This window comes from Macrobrachium rosenbergii, chromosome 32 (genome assembly GCF_040412425.1).
Source record: "Macrobrachium rosenbergii isolate ZJJX-2024 chromosome 32, ASM4041242v1, whole genome shotgun sequence".
NCBI lineage: Eukaryota > Metazoa > Arthropoda > Malacostraca > Decapoda > Palaemonidae > Macrobrachium > Macrobrachium rosenbergii.
Window position 1 is genome coordinate 394,461 of NC_089772.1, and position 25,018 is coordinate 419,478.

Consider the following 25,018-nt stretch of genomic DNA (forward strand, 5'->3'; position numbering starts at 1 on the left):
TGGACCCTTTTTTTTGGACCAAGGACGGTCTTGGCAGTCCCTGTGGTCACTTCCTTGAACTGGTTCCACTTCTCTTCTGAGCCACCAGATACAGGTCCCAAGGTCTCAAATTTCTCATCCAGGCTGGTTTGAAACTACTGTTGATAACTGGGTGACAGGAGTCTTGCTGTGTTGAAGGCTGCTCTAATGGTTTTGGGATGCTTGAGGTAGTGGGGGACTGTTTGAATGTTGAGCTTAGCTCGAACGAGCCTGTGGTCCATCCCGCAATCTGCACCATGCAGCGCCCTGGTGATGAGACAGTCACTGCAATCACAATGGCAGAGTCATGCCATAGTCTATCAGATGCCAATGTTTGGTTTGAGGGTGCATCCATGTGGTCTTGTACTTGTCATCTAGTCTGAACATTGTGTTGGTTATGAGTAGGTCGTGCTCAGAGCACTTAGTCAGCAATAGAAGGCCATTGCTGTTTATCTTGTCAACACCATGCTTCCCTACCACTCCTCTCCATTGCTCACTGTCTTTGCCAACTCTGACGCTGAAATCGTCCAATAGGATGAGCTTGTCGTTAGTAGGTGTGGAGCACATGAGGTTGTCCAAGTCAGTACAGAACTGCTCTTTGATCTCCTCTGCACTTGCCATGGTGGGAGCATAAGCACTAATGATGGTGACAAAGCGCTAGTTGCTGATAGGGAGGCGGATCTTCATCAACCGCTCATTGATGCCAGTAAGGAGCCCGGGGATCTGATTCAGGAGGCTGGTCTTGATAGAAAATCCAACACCGTGGATGCTATCTTCATTCTGGGCCTTGCCTTTCCAGAGGAATGTGTACCTGCTGCCTGACTCTGAGACTGAATCCTCTTCAGCAAGTCTCTTTTCACTAAGTGCTACAATGTCGATGTTGTACCTTGCCAGTTCCCTTGCGATGAGTGCTGTTCTTCTCTCTGGCCTGTTGGCATTACCTCTGTCCATTAAGGTACATAATGTTCCACGTCCTGATGATGAGATTTTTCTTTCTTTGTTGGAATCAACCACAAGTGGGCAAGTCATCCAGCCGTGGCAAGCTGGCCTGACAGTTGAGGGCAGGCAATGTTTGGGCCACCTTTTCTAGGCCCCTCCCTTACTAGGGTGAGCAGTGCAATCCTGAAGAGGCTGCTCAGTCGCCTAAGGTGCTTCCAGAGTTCTCTGCTGCCCCAGGGTTGGGAGGATAACGACCAATGTCCCAGGCCACCTGCATGCAGACTTGTGACTATGACTCCCAGTGGTTACCTCCACCTGTCACTTTTGCCACTCCTCCATCGTTGCAGGACTTGATATAATGGGGGTTGTGACTGCACAGACACCTGTGCGTGAGTTTGTTTAAAGTGGATGAGCCATTACACAGGGGCAATCCCACTCTCTTGGCAGTGGAAACCTTGATCCAGTGGCACGGAAACCGTTATGTCTGGAGACCTCCTCTACTGCAGTGGACGACCTTTATTTCTTCATGTTTTGTTAAACTCTAAGCTCTCCACAGCGCCCGCTGGGACCGCCTTCATGGCCGTTGGGCCTTAATGACCTCGTCCGCCCTCTCTGCCGGATCCAGCCTTCACATGCGAAGGGTAGACAAACCCCAACTCACTGAAGGCTTCAGACCTGTCAGATACTCTCATCTGGTTTAGCCGGCCAGTCAAAGCTGTTGCCAAGGGTGTGGCCGTTGTTGCATGCAAGCAGCTACTAGGAGCCACAGGTGAGAGCTGGGTGCATAGTGAGGACCAAGGTGGGCGAATTACTCAAAAGGGCATGACATGTTCCCCCAGCAGAGTATTACCTCTCTGAAACACCCAGTGCACCCCCTCACACAATATATATATATATATATATATATTTATATATATATATATATATATATATATATATATATATATATATATATATATGTATATATATATATATATATATATATATATATATATATATATATATATATATATATAGATATAATATATATACATATATATAACATATACATATACACATAAGCTCATCAAAGTTCATTATTGATTGCCTTAGGGGTGTGAGTTATCGCACTGGAGTTCGACTGGAGTCTCCAGAATATAGTCTAATATTTGGAACCATGCCTACCTATAAATGTAAATTTAATATCCAATATGAGCATTTCCAAATTCTTACTAGGGCCTCTTCCCCACAACAGCATGGGATCTATGAATCACTTTCTATTAAACAAGTAGTTCGAGTTAAACAGTCAAACGACCTCCACCCCTCTTGTCTTGGTAAGAACTTACTTTTAACCTACACATCTTATGACTGTCACTCGTCTTCCCTCCTGTTCCTTGAAAGGTACTTAGCAATTCCCTTTTAGTTTCTTAGTTTCTTTTTAAACATTTTACCTTTTATAATTAATAATTAGTTGAGTCGGTTTTATATTATTTAAAGTTTGTATGTTTCAACGTGATGATGAGGCTTGGCCTTGAAACATTGTCAAATAAATGATGAAATGCTGCGAGACATCTCCTTCCTTCTTGTGCCCTTTGCTGTGTATTCTGCCAGTGGCCGGCGTTCTGGATGTATGTATGTATGTATGTATGTATGTATGTATGTGTGTATATATATATATATATATATATATATATATATATATATATATATATATATATATATATATATATACTATGTATATATATACAATATATATATATATATATATGTATACATATATATATATATATATATATATATATATATATATATATATATATATATATAATTATATATATACATATATATATGTATATACATACATATACATATATATACATATATATACATAATATATGTATATACATACATATACATATATATACATATGTATACATATATATACATATACTGCATATATACATATATATACATGTATAAGTGTATCACGAAAATATGGAACGTGATGTGAATATATAAATAAGGATAAAATCCACAAAGGAAAGGAAACACTGCAGTGCTGCGGGCCTTTCGACTGTCTGTCATCATTTACAGTAAAGGACGACAGACAATCAGGAAGGCCTCATAACTCAATGTTTCCTTTCCTTTAATGGATTTTATCTTTATTTATATATACATGTATATACAAATATGTATATAGATATATATATATGTATATACAAATAAAATATATGTATATATATACATATATATTTATATATATATATATATATATATATATATATATATATATATATATATATATATATATATATATATATATATATCACTCATTCAACTACATTTCTCATATCCACACTATAACACTAAACACGCTTCTCATAATCCACACTATACCTATGACTGTACATTTTTCTCTGTCGCCATCTTAGGTGCAGTCCCGTGAGGTCCTATCTAGAACCCCTTCTAGGAAATCTGAATGACCTGAAGCTAATGAGAGAGAGAGAGAGAGAGAGAGAGAGAGAGAGAGAGAGAGAGAGAGAGAGAGAGAGAGAGAGAGAGAGAGAGAGATATTACGTTAGGTTGGGTAAAATTTCAGTCATTTCAAACGCACTGACTGGCAGAGGGAAATGGTATTAATTTTAAAAGAAAGCTCTTTAAGCATAGTATAAATTAACCGATTCAAATTTTCTCAACTCTGTCCTCTAATTACATATAACCGTATAATGTACCTACAGGTATATTTTTGTATACCTTGTGTTTGTGTGTGTACATGTGATTTTGTTTAGCCCTGTGCAATAGGTTCAAAGGTTGATGAAACAATTTTATACTATTATTTCCACATTGTTTTTGATAATGTTAAAATTATTAATTCAATTTCTTTACAATTTTCTATTATAGTTTTTCTATATATCAATATTTGTCTTAAATATTTATAAAAATCCCTTAAGAAAGAGGGAGACAAGGCATAAATTTTATATTGTTCCGACACATATACAAACCTTCAGTCTTTACATAAGATTCTGCTTGCGAATGCAAACTGAAACGGCCATTAACTTTCAAACAAAGTCGTTAGCTACCGACGGTAGGGGAAGCCTGCCCACTCGTCAGTTTGCACTCCACTTTGCTTTTGGCGCCCGTCGTGCAAAGACATCTCTGCGTTCGTCTGCCTGACTGCCATTCACTTTCCTTTTGTTGTTTTTCTGTGCTATATGATTACGTGTGATTGTTTGCTTATATTTTCATAATGCAAACCCTAACTTTCAACAGCCTGGGAGAGAGACCTTTAATTATTAGGCATTGTCCAGGTGAGAATAAGCCTTGCAATCATTTCCTCTCCTCCCTGGAAATAGATCCACACTCATTGCGCAATCATGCAGGAAGCATGATTTCAACCAGAACAGCTCTTGTAGTGAGTGTTGAGTCTGGCCTTCTGAACAGTGGGTGAGGTTTTCTTGGAAAAAGAAGGAGAAGAAAGTTTCTTTAGTGTCATCGAAGTGCAATACTCCACCCATGACACCGAAGATTCTCTCTGGTTCCTTCTTGCCCCCAGCCAAGCTTCCACCTGCTGTTGCCACTCCTAAGGGGGCAGTTTCTCCTTCGCCGTCTCCAACTGCTTTGTCTGTAGAGAGCCAGTGGAGGGGAGTGGAGGACAGGTTTGACTATTATCCGGTGGTCTCCTTTCACTTGGGGGGTGGGGGGAGTTGTCCTTGGAAGGATAATCCTCCTTAGGGTGAAGGGAGAGTGCTTCACTTAACTCGACTTGTCTTGTAGGGGTTGTGGAGCCCAGGGGGCTTAGGAAGTTATGGCCATCCCTAGGCCTCCTGGGCGAGCCGAGTGTTGAGGGACTGATCTCCCACTTAAAGGTCTCCAAGGGCCTTCCAGTAAATGCTACCATCAGGACTGTGATGACTTCCATGGTTACAGTGTCTACCGGCTCGAGGGCCACCACTATGAAAATGGTAGCATCGCTCTAACCTACGGTATTGACCCCACAGGTGCTATCCTCTACATCTTCATCCCTTGGTGACATCCTCCTCCACACCCTGCTGTCCAAGGTCCGCCTCAGCTGGAAGAAGTAGTCAAAGAGGAGGAGTAGGAAGTCTTCGTTGTCATCTTCATCTTCGTCTTCGAGTGCTGTCACTTCCTCCCCTTCTACCTCAAAGCTAACAAGCGCAGGAAGAAGGTAACCTCTCCCATCTGTAAGAAGTCCTGTAGGGCTTTTGCCAACCAGCCTTCGCCCACAGAGAAGGCTGCTGGGTCTCTCACTAGCGGTACTTCTAGTACTGCAGCTCCTGTTGCCAATGGCACGGGAAGAACTGCTGCCCGGGGTTCCATGGATCCCCAGCAAACCTAGGAAGTCACTTTCTTAGGCCAGTAAAGGTCTCCAGTCTACAGACCCAGGCCCAGTTGCCAGCATGGCCCAGTGAAAGAGAGTGAGTAGAGAGCAGGCAGGCACTCAACTCACTCCCTTCCCGTACTCTGAGGAGAGCGACTCATGGGTCCCAGAACTGTGACTCTGGCCTACCCACCTAAGAAAGGCAAGAGGAGGTCCTCCATCCAGTCTTCTAAAAAGTCTGTAGCATGTCTCCGGGACAGCCCCGTTCATGTTCATGTGACTGGACCCGCTCTCCCTGACCTGTATGGCCGTCGTCACAATGGGTTGACGACCGCCGTGTGGCCTTACTCACCTGCTGGGACTTTGGCCTCCAGCAATCCGACTGTAACATGTCTCCAGGACAGCCCCCGTTCATGTTCAGCTGACTGGACCCGCTCTCCCTGCACTGTACGGTCATCGTCACCGTGGGTTGACGACTGCCCATGGCCTTACTCACCTGCTGGGACTTTGGCCTCCAGCAATCCAGGTAAGGGTGCTAGGGATCTCTCACCTGTCCCCATGGCTTCTTTGACATTTTCCAGGGGACCGGGAGCCGGACAGGCCAAGGGTTTGGGACTGGGACCATTAACGCTCACACCCCAGCCCAACCATGACAGCATATGTTCCGGGCTCGGTCTTTGGGCTGGACTGGTCACATGTTCAAGTGGTGGAGAGATCACCAGGGCCTCTGGCAAGGGTTCCTCTCCTGCGGAGGGAGTAACCTGGGAGGACCATGATCTGGAAGGACTTGAGGGTCCTATGCCCCAGGACTTGGACACCTTGGTGTTGCAGAGTTTTTCAGAGATGTCCATTTGATGTGGCAGTACAACGATCTCGAGGAAGAGACATGGCTTTCTCCATAGACTGTTCTTCATTCATTGAGTCCTTTTGGGGACCACAGAAGGAGCCCAGGGTCTAGATGGGTTTGACATGGTCGGGACTTACTGAGGGGGTTTTGGACCAGGTGAATTCTCTTGTACCTGGGCAGGAGAACTCAATTAGGTTTAGCCAATTGTGCAAGATGCTTCCTCAACCTCTCACTTGCCAGGAGGAGTACTACAATCCCTTGGAGAGGCCTTTTCCAACAAAACAGATTGACCTGGACCTGGTTCGTCTGTGCCCAGGTATGTTGCTGGACCACTTTCTTGCAGGAGTTTCCTTTTCACAGCAGGAGGCAGTGGCAATGGAATCGACTGCCATGGCAGCATTCTAAACAGTTTCCTGGATTGATCTTTGTTCCCTTGCTGTGGCCAAGATTGCTTCTTCCTGGTATTCCCAAGAGACTGGTAATGATGATCAGATAAAGGGTTTCCAAACTTATAGATCAGATAGAAAAAATAGAATCAAGGGGGAACCGCGATATATGGGAGAGACGTCAATCAAGGAAAAATCTGAGAAATATAATAACACAGAATGTGAATTAATAGCGGTAGAATTTTTAATCTGAAAAATGAGTGAACATTGTAATATACAGACCCTAATACTAAAGAGTTTGACATAATAATTGACAAAATTGGATGATATATGTAGAAATCACAAAGACTGGACTATACTCCTATCCGGAGACTTGAACTTTCCTTTCGTAGATTGGAAAGAATGAATAGAGACTGTGGTTGTATTTATACATATAAAAGACAGTAATAGTAGCGCAGAAGATAAGAGGCAATTTGAAAAGCTATTAGATATGCTACTAGAACATAACATTCAGCAAATAAATCACCTGCAAACAAGGAGGATAATATTTTAGACCTAGTATTTGTGAACGAGGTGAACTATGTTAAAGAAATAATAGTGTATAATACGAGTATTTCAGACCATAATGTCATAGAATTAACAGTCCATTCCAAAGCACATGAAAACAGAGATAAGCAAGAGACGAAAAAATGGGAAGGATATGGAAAATACAATTTCTATGGTAAGAATATAAAATGGTCAGAAATAAATGAAGAATTAAACAAAGACTGGGAAAACATATTTGTACGTGATAATATACAGGTAAATACGGATATATTATATAAAATATTAGAAAAATAGTGGACAAATATATACTGAAGAAGAAAAGTAAACATCAGTCACGCATACCAAGAGATAGAAGGATCTTGTTCCAGAAAATCAGAAAGTGGAAAAAAGGTCTTGCAAAAGAAAAGAATGCACGAAAAGTGATGGAACTAAAAAGATAGAAAATGCAGAGCAAAAGATTATACAATCAAAAGAAAATGAAAAACGGGACTTAGAAGAAAAGACCTTAAAAAATATCAAGCAAAATCCCAAAATATTTTACTCATATGCAAAAAAGATTAATAAAAGAAGAGTAAAAATAGGCCCTCTAAGAATTGAAGGGCGATTAACGAATGAAAAAAAAGGAAATATTCAACATATTATTAGCAGAAAAATATAAGAGAGAATTTACACCTAGAACTGATAATGAAGATAATGATACAGAAATACGAGATGAAAATAGTGAATATTTATCGGACACATATTAATGAAGCCGATATTGTGCAGGCTATTAATAAATTAAAAATGGATCAGCAGCTGGACCAGACGGCATCCCTGCCATTTTGTTAAGAAAGTAGTTCATTCTATCATAAAGCCGCTCGCAATATTATTAAGACAAAGTGTAGATACAGGCAAGATTTATGATGAACATAAATTAGCATATATTACCCCTATTTTCAAAAGTGGATCAAGCTAGAGGTAAGTAATTATAGGCCTGTGAGTCTAACATCAAGTATTATGAAAGTGTATGAAAGGGTAATGAAGAAAAATATAATGAAACATTTAATGAAAAATAGTTTGTTTAATATAGGACAAAACATGGTTCTGTACCCGGAAAAAGCACACAAACATATATAACAATATGATAAAGGAAAAAGGTACAGATGTGGTTTACCTAGACTTTGCAAAAGCTTTTGACAAGGTAGACCATAATATGTTAGTGAAAAAAAATTAGAAAACATAATATTGTGGACAAAGTAGGAAGATGGATAAAAGAATTTTTGCATAACAGAAAACAGATAGTGATTGCAAACGATGAGAAATCGGATGAAGCTAAGGTAATATCCAGTGTGCCACAAGGTACGGTGTTAGCTGCATTGCTGTTTGTTATTATGATTGCAGACATAGACAGTAATGTTAAGGACTCGGTAGTGAGAAGTTTCACCGATGACACAAGAATAAGTAGAGAAATTACTTGTGATGAAGATAGGAACTCGCTACAAAGAGACCTAAACAAAATATATGAATGGGCAGAGGTAAATAGGATGGTATTTAACTCTGATAAATTTGAAGCAATAAATTATGGTGATAAAGAAGGAATGCTATATGCATATAAGGGACCTAATAACGAGACAATCACAAATAAGGAAGCAGTTAAAGACCTTGGTGTGATGCTGAACAGGAATATGCTATGCAATCATCAAATAGCAATACTATTGGCAAAATGCAAAGCAAAAATGGGAATGTTGTTCCAGCACTTCAAAACAAGAAAAGCCGAACACAGGATTATGCTTTATAAAACGTGTATGTACGTAGTCCACTTGAATATTGCAATGTGATATGGTACCCACACTGTCAAAAGGATATTGCTCAAATAGAGAGTGTACAAAGGTCCTTACAGCTAGAATAGAAGAAGTTAAGGACCTAGACTACTAGGAAAGACTGCAAGTCTTAAAATTATATAGTCTCGAAAGGAGAAGAGAACGCTGCATGATAATACAGGCATGGAAACAGATAGAAGGAATTACCAAAAACATCATGGAGCTAAAAACATCAGAAAGAGCAAGCAGAGGTAGATTAATAGTGCCCAAAACTATACCAGGAAAACTAAGGAGAGCACACAGGACATTAATCCACTACGCACCAGCATCAATAATGCAGCGATTATTCAATGCATTACCAGCTCATCTGAGGAACATATCAGGAGTGAGCGTAGATTTGTTTAAGAATAAGCTCGACAAATATCTAAGCTGCATCCCAGACCATCCAAGACTGGAAGATGCAAAATATACCGGAAGATGCATTAGCAATTCTCTGGTAGACATCAAAGATGCCTCACACTGAGGGACCTGGAGCAACCCGAACGAACTGTAAGGTCTGTAAGGTAAGGGGTCCTGTACATCTGAAGAGGAATCCACATTCAGGAGACTGACGTTGTCTGGAAGTAGGGCTATCACTTACCTAGCCCACCAGACAGCTAACTGTGGGCAAACCTGATACTCAGGAGAAGAAACGCTGTTTTGTCTCAGGGTTACTATGTTCGTTGGTTCAGAGTCGGCACTGGCACTAGTAAACAGACTGGTACTGGGTTCCACTTCCCTCTTCCCTAGAGGAGAGGTGGAGGCCATGGTGGACAGGCTAAGGATGGAAAACAACAGCATGCTTGTCCACCGGGCAGTGGCCAAGACTTCAGGGTCTCCAGGTGACACCGCAGCCCAACCTTTGGGTCAGGCTGGCCCTTCCTCTTAGGGTCCTAGGAAGTCCCAGGCTTCCTCTGGTCCCCGCAAGAACACCCAATCTTCTGCCCCTGCTACGAAAGGTGCGCAGTTGCACCCCTTTCAGCCCCCCGCCCATCCTAAGAAAGTGGGGAAGAGTAAGAAGGGAGGAGGGCGCAAGGGGCGGCGTTCCTTCCTGCTTGCTGCCTTTGGTGGGGGGGGGGGGGATGCCTGTAGAGCCATTGGGCAACATGGCAGCGATACATAGTGGACACCAGGGTAGTGGAGTCCTTCAGGTAGGATATCTACTACCCTTCGAGTTCCTGCCACCCCCTTACCAAACGATCCAGTCCACTTCCAGACTTGCATTCCCAGCTTGCTGAAGGACCTTGCCCTGTGGGAAGAAGTGAAAACACTGCTGAAGAAAAGTACTATAGCAGTCATGAAAGATCAGTCTCCTGGGTTTTGCAGCCATCTTTTTCTTGTAGAGAGACAACAGGTGGTTGGAGACCAGTCATAGATCTCTCTACCCTGAACCAGTTTGTTTGCCAGACACGATTCAAGGTGGAAATGGTACGGCCACTACTCGATCACATCACGGAGTACGACTTCATGCGTATTTCCAAATGCCCATCCACCAGTCCTCTTGCAAGTACCTGTGCTTTACCCTTGGGTGAGACAGTGTTCCAGTTCAGGGCACTTTGTTTTGGGCTCTCAACCACTCCCCAGGTGTTCACCCTTGTCTTAGCTGGGACCTATTCACATGGGATAAATCTTCTGAAGTAACTCAGCGATTGGCTAGTCCTGGTGAGCTCTTGGCCACAGTTGCTCCAAGACAGAGACTGACTTCTCGAATTTTGTCACGACCTGGGAGTGGTGATCAATTTCGAGAAACCCGATCTCACATCCAGGAAGAGGGTAAAGTATCTGGGCATGCTGACAGATACGGCGGCAGCAAGAGCATACCCCTCAGACTCGCATATCAGCAAGTTCAGAGAGGCAGCGCAGTTGTTTCTGTCACGACAGGAACAACTGGCTCGGCAGCAGCAAGTCGTTCTCGGTCACCTGTCATCCTTGGAGACGCTGGTCCCTCATGGGTGGCTTCACCTTCATTTTCTTCAGTGGAGAATGAAGGAGTTTTGGTCTCCAGCAAGGGACTCCCCGTTCTTCCTGATTCCTCTCTTGGGGGAATTAAGGAAGGACTTAGCTTGGTGGCTAGATGACAGGAACCTCTTAATGGGAGTTCCGTTAAGCACTCCCCCTCCCGAGATGCTCCTGTTTTCAGATGCATTGACTGAGGGATGGGGCACACACCTGGAAGTGTTGAGGTTTCAGGTGTGTGGAACCAGAATGACAAGCACCTCCACGTTTTTGGTACTGCAGGAGTTTCAGGATTGAGTGATGGGGCTCTCCGTGGTTGTTGATGAGCGACAATACCATGGTAGTGGCATATGTCAACAAGCAGTGGGGACTGGTTTTCCTTCAGCTTCAGAAGTTGGCAATGCTGGTGCATGAGTGGATGGTAGTTCTTCATTGGAGGGGTGGCTAGAGCTCTCATCTAGCACGCTGTTGGCCCAGCGTTTGAGTCTCAATTGGCCAATGAAGAATTAGAGGAATTTATTTCTGGTGATAGAAATTCATTTCTCATCATAATGTGGTTCGGATTCCACAATACGCTGTAGGTCCCGTTGCTAGGTAACCAATTGGTTCTTAGCCACGTAAAATAAGTCTAATCCTTCGGGCCAGCCCTAGGAGAGCTGTTAATCAGCTCAATGGTCTGGATTAAACTAAGACATACTTAACTTATGAGTGGATGGTAGCACACTAGGTAGAGCTGTCAGCCAGGTGCATTCCAGGGACCTGAAGTGTAGTGGCAGACAAACTCAGTCGCCAGTCAGGTGATGGGGACAGAGTGGTCCCTACACCCAGACACAGTGGTAAGTTTGTTCGATCTTTGGGGCCTCCCAATGATAGATCTCTTTGTAACCTGGCACAACAGGAAACTGCCAGTGTTCTGTTCTTTTGCGCTGGACCCATGGGCAGCAATAGAAGATGCCTCCCAGCACCCATGGGACAATATCGAGGCCTACTCCTTTCCTCCGTTTTTTCCGATTGATCGGATGATCAACGGGGTCATGATCACCCTGAATCCCAGGATGACCCTGGTGGCTCCCAAGTTCCACATGCTGCGTAGTATCCAGCCCTGCTAGCTCTACTTTCTGAGACACCGAGAGAGATTCCCCCTTGGCACAACCTGCTGTGCCAGCCACACATAAGAGAGGTATCACCAGGTGGTGAGAGGACTGCACTTCATGCCTGGAGACTAATCCAGTCTCTCTTGCGAGAATAGTTTTTCTCGCTGCACAGTGACAGAGATGTCTGGGTACCTTTGTAAATCCTATGCTGCTGTGTAAAAGGGGAAATGGGCTGTATTTTGTGGTTGGTGCCATCAACAGAGTATTTCTCCAGTCGGAGTTACTCTTCAGCATGTAACAGACTTTCTTGTCTTTCTTTGTTAAGAAAAGCTTCTCTCCATCTCAGCTGGTAAGGGACACAGAGCTGCCCTTGGTCAAGTCCTTTGCTTGAAAGGGGTGTTGACCTCTCTTCCTCATAGGAGATCTCCATGCTGCTAAGAAGCTTCAAACAGTCTTGCCCTCTCAGGGAACTCAGGCCCCCTGAGTGGGATGTGACTCTTGTCTTACGGAGCCTGAATCATGCACCCTACAAGCCTTTGCGAGTCATCAGACAGGGATCTGACCTTCAAGACTTCTGTTGCTTGCCCTGGCATCGGCAGAGTTGGCGTGCTTCACAGACTTTCCTTTGGTGTTAAGCACTCAAGGGGATGGGGATTTGTCACACTCGAGTTTGTCCCGGAATCTGTAGCGAAGACTCAATATCCATCGGTCCCTGACACCAGATTTGAGTCCTTTTTGATCCCCTCCCCAGAGGACTTTGTTGGTGGTGATGAAGACTAGATGCTACTGTGTCCAGTTAGGGTGCTGCGGTACTATCTTAATTTCAAGAGATTGTTGAATTTTAGTTATTAACAGTTTTCAACTATTTTATGCCTAAATAAACATATCCTGAAGCAGTAATGCTTAAAAAATTTTTTTAGACTGGTTTATTGACAATTTTGTCCAGTGCTTGTATGACTATGTGAACCACAAATTGTAAAATAGGCTTGTGAATAATTCAGGATGGGATCAAGTAAGTTATACACTTATACACTGTTTTGGACTGTTTTATGTGTAAATAAACATATCTAGAAACATTATTGCTAAAAAAATGTTTAGATTGGCTCGTGGACAATTTGGTTCATCGTTTGTATGGCACTGTGAACGAAAAAAATTGTAAAAAAAATTGTAAGAAAGTTTATGAAGATCCTGGATAGGATCAAGTTTGAGTTATTCACTGTTTTGGACTGTTTTACATATAAATAATGGCACTTTGCTGCTATTTAACTTTTGAATAATATTGGTTATTTAAAGTTTTATTTTTTATTATTGTGTTGCTCAGTTCAGTTTGCTTTCCTCCTCTCCAGCAGTTTGACTATTTAACACTTTTGCTAATGACTGTTTTGTCTTTTCTATGCTTTGGGGTGTGTGCTGGGTTAATGCTGCCCTTGAACCAAGGGCTGTTTGGAAGTGCCTGTGACCAGAGAAGGAGTTGTTTTCTGAGCCATATCCTTTTGGGATCCACACTATTGATGCCTGCTTACTGGATTGCTTCAGCCATCGTGCATCTTCACCCTTGATCAGTAACACTCAAGCGGGCCTCTCTGAAGCCATGGTATGGTAACAGTTATTATTGGAGTATTTATAATCACGGCATAAAGACCATGGCCAGGTCTTTTGTGATATTCCTGCCTTCTGGATTTGGAGATTGGATACTGGAAGTCATCAGCGTTGATTATTAGATCATGACAACTGCATCCAGTGTTGAGCCTTTTGTTTCACTGCCACCCCATGTTATTCTCCAAATGTGGAGATTTTGGTTATAGCAGAGCTCACGGTGTTAAGTTTGTGAGAGAAGGAAAAAAAACACCTTAGGAACATTAGAGTGCACTGTGATAGATTATTCTCCCTTTTTGTCAGCCTTTTCCTTTCTGAACCCCCTCTTTATTAGAATTTAGTAGTGTTTTTTATTTATTTTATTATTAAGGGTGAGTGATATTCATTTGGATTTATTGTATTGCGAGGTCCAGGTGTAACTTCTGTCTTGTTATTTATGTATTAAATTATGTATTTTTCTCGAAGTTTGGTTTATCCGCTGGGTTAACTTTGCACACAGTCGTATTTCAAGTATTATTCCACACATTTTGACTTTAGTATTGGGTATTTGAACACTAGTATTATATTCTGAGATTATTTACTGTGTGGTGGTGAAACCAGCCACCACAATAAACATATACTGAAATGTTATTGCTAAAAAAAATGTTTAGATTGGTTCATGGAGAATGTTGTTCATTGCTTGTATGGCACTGTGAATGACAAATTGTAAAAAAAGCATGTAAATCAGGCGTGAAAAAATTTATTAAAATATAATTATCACCCAATAAAACATCACGTTCTCTCTACTGGGGACGTGTCAGAGACAATGATTTATAATAATAAAGGGATAACTTGCTCTAGATGTGCATATTCTCTCAGGATTTTTGAAAGTCCAAACATATTTTTCTTTTGCTGTTTTCTCAAAACTTACTTTTTTCAAAACAAGATGCTTATTTCTCCAAGACTGAACCAAATTCATTAAAACTTTTACAGAGTGTAGTATAACTATATATCTTTATTTTGTCATTGGGAAAATCGCTTTTCTGTGCAACGTTTAATTTTAGGTATTAATTTTGAAAAGTGACGTCATGATATTTTTCATCTGCACAACAAATGAACTTAGAAGTCGAATTTCTAAATTTTCTGACAAGAGAATTTTCATTACAGTAAACCCCCCGTATTTGCGTTCTCATCAATTTGTGGGATTTTCTGTGGAACGCATCCCCTGCGTTGTAGGATACGTGGTAAAAATTTAAAGCAAACCCCTTCAATCTTAAGAAAGAAACGGTCATTTACTTTATAATGGGACCTTATGGCGTCGGCGCTCCCCTTAGCCTGAGTGTTGATGAGTCTTCATTAGTATCCCCTTGACCAAGAAATAGGTGTCCAAGAACACGATTTCTTTCTGGCTTCATGAGGCAATCAAGCGGGCGTACTCTACATCTGACAAGGCAGACAGGAGTGTGTTCTGAGTAAAGACTCAAGAGGTTGGGGGATTGATCTGTTCCTCGCATTCCAGAAGAACCTATCGGTTCTACAGGTATTAAGGATGGAAGTGTGGTCCCGACAAACCATATTCATGTCCTTCTACCTTCGGGATGTTGCCCACAGGTCCTTGGACACATTTTCGTTGAGTCCTGTGGTGGCTGCTAAACAAGTTGTAAAGCTCACCCGGCTCCCCTAGAGTGACAGGTAGCATCTTGCCCAAGGTGTATGGTATGCAAGAGACAATGTGCGTGACTGGCCTCCTCCCTTTTATCATTCACCTTTCTCTCTTGTAGGGCAGAGAGGCAGGTGGCGAGCCATCACATGCTGGACTCACGTGTCATGCAGTTAAGTCTAGATAACTGAGTTAAGTCTAGATAACTGAGTGCCCTGTCTATAATCTAGTGTAGATTGTTAGATGCAAGTCCTCTCCCTCTCTCTAGAAAGCAGAAACCAGGGTTGACAATAAAACAAATCCAGAGTGAATTGTTAGATGCCAGTCCTCGCCCTCTCCCCAGCATGAGGAAAGCAGAGTTGACAATAAAACAAACCTATTGGTTTTATTAGCCTTTTATTGTCTCCAACACTATTGGTTCATCCAAGCCTTTTTTTGGAATGATGACACAAACTCATTAATTCAAGCCAAGAAGTCTGGCAGTTAAACATCACATACAATCAACAGACCAGAGGCATGGGACTCCTTCCTCAGCTCCGTGAGACCAGGAAGAGATTCCCAGGTGGGTAGAACCTCCAGTCAGTTCAGAGATTTACCCAGAATCCACTCTCCAAAGGGTAAGTCTTCTATGTAAAGGCTGAAGGTTTGTATTTGTGGGGGAACAAATTGCAGTTTTAAAGTGATTTGTATTTTTCCTAACATACAAACCTGAAGACCTTTACAGTTACAGCCCACCTCAGACACCCCCTTTCTGGTACCTGGGCCGAAAGGCAAAGTGGAGCGCAGACTGGCGAGTAGGCAGGGCTTTCCCCTACCGTCGGTACCTGACGACCTTGTTTTAAAGTTAGTGGCTGTTCCAGCTCACGTTCGTAAGCAAAAAGCACAATTCTATGTAAAGACCTTCAGGTTTGTATGTTAGGAAAAATACAAATTACTTTAAAATTTGCAATGTTATTTTAGTTTGAACCTTTGTGCAGGATTGTAATTTACTGTATACTAGTACTGTACTGTTAATGTTCACCCAAAAGCCAGTTGAACAGCACTTTACAAACAATTGGCTTTATGATTCAATACACTGAATCATATGTAAACTGAAAAGGTTCTTCACAAAATATAAATAATGGAGGAATCTAGTGCTAGCCTGGTCACTGTGAAGTTTTTACAGTTACTTATTCACAGTATTTATTATACATACACATATACAAAAATAAACTATTTATTGATTGCTAATATGTGATGACAATTACTCAGTTGTGAAATTAACGTATTTTGGTTAGGCTAACCTGTTGTGACAAAGGTCTAACATGCATTTTAATAAGTATACATTAATGTTGTATACAGTAACTATGTATTATACAGTTATTGTATACAGCATTAATGTATGTCTTATTTCTTTGGATTATGCATTTTTTTCATGTTAGTGCACACTTGCACAGGCTAGGTTAGGATTTTGCAGTAACTTAACCCAGGCTAATCATTCATTATTCACATAAAAAATGCATTTGGGTGTACCCATACCTCCTCGGATATATTAATGCAGTTGAACCAGGAGTTATATATATATATACATATATATATGTGTGTACACACACACACACACACACACACACACACACACACACATATATATATATATATATACATATATATATATACACATACATATACACACACACACACACTGACCAACCCAGGGTTGCCTGGAAAGCTCTGAATGACAGACTACAGGTAGGACAAAGGAAGGGTAAAGGGGAGGGAAGGGGCAGGGGATGAGGAAGAGAAAGGGGGAGGGGGAGGAGTGGAGGGAAGGGGGAGGTGAGGAGGAAGAGAAAGACGAGGGGTGGAGGGGAGAGAAAAGAAGTGAAGAAGGAAGGGGAGGAGGAGGAAGGGGAAAGGGATGGGAGGAAAAAGAAGTGAAGAGGGAAGGGGGAATCAGGAAGGGGAGGGGAGGGTGAGGGGAAGATAGAGGAGGAGGGGAAGTCACATTCTTCTATCAAAAGAAATAAACAGCATCTCCACTGAACAAAGACAATAAATAAAAAAATGTATTTCTACAACATGCCCTTAGGTGTGTCTGTGTGTTTGTGTGTGTTGTGGGGGGGGAGAAGGTCTGTCTCCCTAGCAACAACAGATGGACCTACCTGGCCTTAGGTATGTAATGAAGTGTTGTTGCCAAACACTCAATAATTATTATTATTCCAAACATCATTTAAACCAACTTTGTAACAAAATACACCATCGTGACGCTTAGCAGTCGCTATAATGAATTCCAAAGGTAAAAATGAAGAAGAAACGATTAAATTAATGATGAAATTTGCATTAGAACTAATACAGAAAAAGGAAATACTCTCACTGTACATCTTGCATGTCGGGTTGAGGTAGCAGCTACTACACATGCGTGAATGAGGAAGACAAATGACATGTGTGTGTTTAGGGAGAGTCTTTGAACCCGCTGGTTTTGGTTCGTTGCTTTATAGCTATGAAATATGGCTTGTAATAAAGCCAAAAATATTCAATTTAGCAATACAATCAAGCAGTGAGGTATATGTCATGGTAATTAACAATTATATTAATAATTATCATAAATTATGATCAAAATTCACGTAAATTGATAAAAAATTGATGTTACAGGGGATTTATTGTTGCAGGATAATCATACATCTGACAATGCCTGGAAGAAAACCTGGAGTACTCAGGCAAAAAATTACCATTAACCAATAAAGCACCTGAACGAAAACCCAATAAAGCACCTGAACGAAAACCTGACAGAATTGGTAAAAAAAAATGTCATTCATCTGTCTGTGTTTGATGTCTGTCACGAGGGAAGGGGTTTGATTTTGAGTTATAAGCTGCCTGGCGTCACATAGGGGCTGTGTGCCAAATTTTGTCTGGGTCTGTCAAGCGATTCAGATTTCTATAGTGCACAAACATACAAACATTCACTTATGAAATGTATGCTGAAGCTAGTTGAAGCAGCTTCCTGTCTAAATTTCAACGACTTGAGTGAAAGGAAACCTATGCCCACACCTATAAAGTGTTAGGAATCTGTGCACAGATTTCAAAATCCTGACTTCATAACTTATAAAAGATGACCTCTATGAATAAGGAACATGGAAGTACAGAACACGGCAAATAATAACAAGACCAAAGACCGACCAAATCATTTATATGATTCAAATATGCCTTCTGTAATAAGCAGTTATTTTGTTTTTTTAATTAATTTAAATTTACTACTGAGGGAACTGTACAATAAAATCTATGATAGTGTACCCAAATTCCAAAAAGGATTGTCTTGAAATATGTTTAATTTTTTAATATAAAATATCAAAGAAATTCCATGTTGGCTGCTATAGCTGTTGCAGTTAGTAATAATAATAATAATAATCAGTAGAATACCAAAATCAGATGATCTGGTATAAGGCAATGACAACTTTTAGTAGCATCATCGAAGTCTTAATAAAGTCTTAGGCATACTGTACAAATTACATAATCATCTAGAAACAAAGTTGCTGCAATGCCCCAAAGGATTTTGAAACATTAATGCAAATCACACCTTTATCAAAAACTTTTTCAATACAGATACTCCACACCTTTACTGAAATACTCTTAATAATGCCAAACACAAAATACTTGGTAATGAAATCATAAAAGTACTGAACATCAAAGCATGCCATATGCATTTTTGTGATTGTCAATAAATATTAAACAAACTCATACTGCATTTCACTATGAAGATTATATACCAAAGAAACAATGCACAACTTTGATGCAGTTAGCTTAACCTACAAATCTCAACTCCTTTCAACAAGGAGAGTTTTTGAACATGACATTTTTATAATAAAATAAAGTTTTATGTTTACTTACCAAGTAATTACATAGCTATAGTTTCCACTCGAATGGCAGCTTAGATTCAAAATCAAGTGGGAGCTTTGCAGCAAAGGAATACTCCAATGGCTACCAAAGCATCAGTGGAAGTTATGCAGCTAAGGAGTTATCTGATAGCTAGCAAAACTTTCAAAGGTGTCCTTGCCCTGGGTGCAGTACCAACATAAAAAACAACCAGAAACACTGTCACCTACACTGAAATAACACCAAAACCCATCCACTGAGAGTGGTGGGTGCTCCAGTTACTTTGTAGCCCTGGCTCCTAAAAACTATACCTTGCTAAAGGTGAAGAGATGGTAGTAGAAATCCTATGCTTCCTCCTGCTATACCATGCCAGTCACTATACTGTGATACTGCAGAATTTTAAAAGCTATTTAGCTAGCGCTAATCTGGAGTTGGCGCCAGGCAAGCTGTGGAACCTCGTGGATTGGTATATCACTGGTGCCAGACTGTAGCTGGCACCAGGCGAGCTGGGCGCCAAGCAAACTGGGGCCAGTTGAGCTGCTGGGAATTCATGGATGCCGTAAGCTCTAAAGCTGGTGCCAGACTGTAGCTGGCGCCGGGCGAGCTGAGCGCCAGGGATCCCAAAGCTCTGGGTGCTGGGAGCCAGACTTGTAGCTGGTGCCGGGTGAACTGGGTGCCAGGAGAGCTAGCAGCACGAGGTTCTGGAAGCTCTATAGCTGGTGACAGACTGTAGCTGGTGCCAGCAGAGCTAGTAGCTCAGGTTTCACTTCCTAAGATAGTGGGACGCGAAGGACGATTATACTTCCAGTAGGTCAACGCAGAATGGCAGTAAAGGACATGTTGTGCCTGAAAGCTAAAGAAGTAGAGACTGCTGTGATGTCCTTAGTTTTCACTAAAAGAAGGCAAAATGTTCTCCTGAATCTGAGAGAGTTTGGAAATAAAATCTCTTTAGGATGAAGGACAATGCAATCTTAGTCAGAGGGCGAGGGGGTTCTTGACAGATCATCAAAGGATAAGTAAGGCCCTCTCAATTATCAAGTCCTGCTCAGGTAACCCTAAGAGCTCCAATTAGAGAGATAGTGCAATCTTTTCCCTTAGAGTTGGGGAGCGCTCCTGGGTGCCTGGAGCATGTGCTGGTGCCAGACTGTAGCTGGTGCCAGGCCAGCTGGATGCCAGGCGAGTTAGGAATTCAGGAGCTGGACAGAGCTCTTGAAAGCCAAGGATGTCTGTTAAGCTCTAAGGGAGAAAGAACAGATCCAAGTCTTGGATGGATCCTCGCTCTTGGCTAAAGTTCAAAAGAAAACAAGCAAACAACATTTCTTACTTCCTAGCTTGGTGTGTAAAGGGTTTGAGAGGGCATTGAGAGGATGAAAGATCCATGTCTCTGTGTTTAAACCAGAGATAAGCATAGATCAGTACCTCTTCAAGGAAAGTGAGAGATTCTAGATCTTCTCATAAACAAAGAGGTAATTTGCAGTGGCGTCAGAGATGTCTTAAAATAAGAGATGTACCGTCTGAGACACCAGCTTTGGAAGATGACCACTAAGTCTGGTAGATGGAGGAAGAAGGTGACTTCTGAATCCTGTAATAGCCTCTGCAACACGTCTTGAAGACTCTTCGGAAGACAATCCTCTGGACAGTCTGACGCCTGTCTGAGCAAGAGCTGACAACCCTTGGTGGTATCTCTGAAGCTAGGTTGTCTGAGAAGACACGGTTTAGGGGAAGGAACTTGGAGAGTCCACCAACAACCGTAGTAGGTTCAGGAGCCATTACATGGGCCAGAACGGGCTAAGAGTGTAACCATAAATTGAACCTGAGACTGTTTAGCGCTTCCTCGACCATGTTGAAGGCGGAAGGCGAAGAGGCCTGAGAAGGACCAGCTATAGCACGGTGTCCGTTGCTCATGCTATAACCGGAGTAAGGCGAAGGTTCTTGAATTGGCATACAGGTCCAAGGTCGACTTGCTTCATATAATAAACAGAACCCAACAACCCAGGGGATTGAAAGACCATGATGGGAAGGGCATGCTTCTGACAGACCAGTACATCCTTCAAAACTTAGTTCCCTGAATAAATCTGGTGACTAGAAGACTTGATTGATATGTCAACAGAGGAAGATCTCTGCTGTTTGGTCGAGAGGGAACGCATGATCCAGCTTCCCTGCTTGAGCAGAAGCATTAGGACTGAGGTCTTATCCAAATGGACTACCACAGTCTAGATGTGAGTTAGGGATGAGCTGTACTGGAGCTGTAAGAGAATCGCTTTGACGCTACCATGACTTTGGTAAGTATTATGATATGTGGTTCAGATAAGCTGATATTGCTCATGAACTTAGACTAGCTGTGCACAGTTCAACTTCATATGATTTGGTGTCTTTCTAGATAGATTATTCCCTTATGGGTTCAGCTGGAAGCCTTATCCAGTGAAACCACTTACTGTATTTGTTTCCCTGGATTGTGTCCGGTCAAGGCTACTCTGGGATTTTTGAGCAGTCACAGTGGATAATTCACCATTATTAGTATTTCCCATCTTTCAGTAAGTTTACAGAGACCATTCTCCCCGACAACAGCTTCTTTCAGAGGCACTGCTGGATACAGCTCTTCATTTCCATTTAATAGCACACAATTTTATCTCTACACAAGGTTAGACTTTTTTGATTACAAAAAAAAAAATGTTAAACATGAGCAATTTCTATATTGCTGTATTTGGAACCAACAGAAACACTATTAGGTTTTCCATTTTATCACAAAATTAACAAAACATTAACATTAATGTGAGAAAGATCACTGTGGTATTCATAAGCTACTTTCAGCAAGTCTTCCTTGTTGCTTAAACTCATAAACCCAACTTGAATACACAAGACACTGGAACAAGCTCCAAACAGGATAGTTTAAAGTTAAGGTATATTACAACCTGAACATTTTTGCTCTCTGAGTATTTGCGTTCATCAGATCTGTTAAACCTCTCCAAGAAAAAGTTTATTGTTTTGCATATATGACATTATCAGTTTTATTTTTTATTGCATTGTCATATCTATAGGAAATTTGACAGGAGAGTTTCACATGGTCTCTTGATTATGTGACTCGTAAGATCATGACCTATTTACAAGGTCATGAGGTCTCAAAAATGGCGAAACTCATTTTTTTTCCACTTGCTTTTCAATTGCAATCATATAGCCCTGAGGCAACTACAAAATTGCAGACTGCCCAATATGCAAATTCCTGTTTCCCTTGTTTTCAGAGAGACAATAAAACTGAAAGTGATACAGTCTATGACATTCATCTGCACTATTTAGCTCGGTGGTCAGTTCAAACTATTTTTATACCTAAGTAACAGTTTTTGCTAATCATGTCTCAGATGACAAAAACATTTTCTTAGAGATTTTCACAGGTTTAAAATTGTTATTGTGTTATGAGTGTTACCCTGCCTTAATTATCAGGCCACTTTACTTTTCACTGAATGAAGAAATTCAAATATTGTATTTACAAACAAATTACAATGTCTCATCTCTAATCTCTCAAATATGCCGTCAGTGTACTACAGTATATTACTAGTGAAAAGTACTGACAACTGGCAGGCTGAATTTCATTAACTGTCATGGACAATTGGTCAGATATATTTAGGTCTCTAGTTATAGTATTTACAGTAATCCCAAATAATGGCTATCTGGTTGCAGTATGTGGTATGTCCCATATAAGCACCACATAGAAAATTCATCCAACATATCTTTCCAAGAGAGCCTGCTTGGAGGCATTCATCGATACAAAAGCAGAGCAGACAAACACAAAACATTTTCCTGTATAACTTTGTGTTTCTATTTGAAAAGCCCGGCTTGAACCCCACTCAAAGTAATGGTTTGTCTGGTACGAACACAGTAAAATATATGTCGATCAGTCAGCTAAGCTAATTAAGTTTCATCAGCAAGTCTGATTAGGTAAAAAGGGAACATTAATGTCATAATCTTGATACATACTGCAACAAAACAAGTTACCTAGCATATATATATATATATATATATATATATATATATATATATATATATATATATATATATATATATATATATATATATATATATATATATATATATATATATATATATATATATATATATATATATATATATATATATATATATATATATATCTATATATATATATATATATATATATATATATATATATATATATATATATATATATATATATATATATATATATATATATATATATACTGAATATATGTGTGTAAACCAATCTATTACATGTAACTAGTCTAGGATATATTTTTTCTGTAAAATGTCTGGTTAAAATGGGTACTCTTTGAATGTGTAAAAAGTTCTCTGAATGAACTTCTACAGCAACTAGAAACATTGAAAGGATCACACATACACATACACAGACACAGACATAGGCAAGCCATATATGCGCCCAAAAAAAACCTGGGAGCTTTCATGTCATGTAAATGAGGGCAAAATTATGCAGTTACCGTATATTTTATATGAATATGCGGTAATTAAGGGAAACTACAAACGTTTTAGTTAAAATACTTGAATTTCAAAATACATAAACCAGAAATACTGAGTCATGCACTATACCTGGTAGCCTACTCCCTGCCATGCAGAAGAAGAAGAGAAAAAAAAAAGGAATAAATGATTATGATAAAATCAACTGCTGCTACAGTTGTGATGCTTGGAAGAGGGTTTGGAATAAGAAAAAAATATATATAGGTCAAAATGAATTCTCTGCTACTAATCACTGTTGATTATAAATGCAGAACTACAAAATCTGTCTGTGGACTTGCTCACCATCAGGCTATCAAGAACAGTGAAATGTACATGAGGTAATGATGCAGTTTTGCCTATTCCCATGGCAAAATTATTACAGGATGCTGAAATAAAACTTTTTGTGATACAGCACCATAATACCACTGACTGCTACTGCCATTGTTGATTAAAAATGACCTAAAATAGAAACAGACGTAGGACATTATCAAAGAAAAAGTCAAGAACAAAACTTTTCCATACAATAGTGCGCATATATACAAATACAGTATTCTGTTTCGTAAAAGTTTAGAGATGACATGAGCTATCTACATTCCCCAAAAGATGGCTCAAGTGTTCTACTTTTTATACACTGAAAACGCCAGCAGTACTGCACCAAATGACTCTGTGGGGAGAAGGAAAAGGTTGAAACTAATTCATGCATAAACAACACTGTAAAAAATAAAAGAAAAATAAGTGCACGGAAAATAAACCACGATCTAAGTAAGGAAGGCAATTACAAGAAGAAAAACAGTTTTTCTGATAAGCAAGGGTAACAAGGATAGTCTGGTAAGAGATTACTGCTTACAAAATGTAATGCATGATTCATTTCACATGTAACAGCATTTATGCAAGAGATCATAAATCTGCTCTCCTTCTACTGTACTCTCTTAAAGACCATAAGCAGAAGCACTACATGTCAGATAACCATCATACTGAAGACAGACAGCCTCCTCGTATCAGGCTTCTGCATCTTTTACTGAATTGGAATGAGGTGTATAAGCATTTTTGAATACCAGCAACAGTTACACATCAGTAAATCACTTGTACCCAGGAACAAGCACTAACAGCTATGTAAGGTTTTGAAAAGCATGTTACACTCTATTAGCTCAATCGGCAGTACTGTTCACACATCAAAAGTCCGATCTTTCGATAGTGTACTGATTATTTAACTTGCAATTATTAATGAAATGTTTATTTAAAAATTGAAAGCAAAGAAAGATATGCTTCTGACGCACTGTACCTGCCATTCCAATTTTCTACAAATAAATCTTCTACAGAAATGTTTGAATACATCAGTCTATGTATAATAATTACATACTTCTGATACCACTAATTCTCTGATACAAGGTTCCACCTTGAGAGTCTAGCCCATATTCAAGGATTATTTGGTCGCTGGAGCTCAAATAGATAAAATGCAGGAGTATTAAAAATTACAAAAGGCTGCATT

The 25,018-nt window shown here is 40.5% G+C and overlaps 1 protein-coding gene across 4 annotated transcripts in view; it reads right to left on the bottom strand.

Annotated features, from left to right (window-relative positions):
• The window catches only part of LOC136855600 (intermembrane lipid transfer protein VPS13A-like), a 315,401-nt gene that overhangs the window by 28,520 nt on the left and 261,863 nt on the right, over positions 1-25,018 (bottom strand). For 2 of the 4 annotated variants that reach the window (XM_067132694.1, XM_067132692.1), the window contains one exon: positions 23,623-23,637. The exons of the other annotated variants lie outside the window; for them this stretch is intronic. In XM_067132694.1, coding sequence (XP_066988795.1) covers positions 23,623-23,637 — 15 coding nt within the window. The remainder of the gene's footprint in view (positions 1-23,622; positions 23,638-25,018) is intronic. 4 annotated transcript variants of the gene reach the window in all.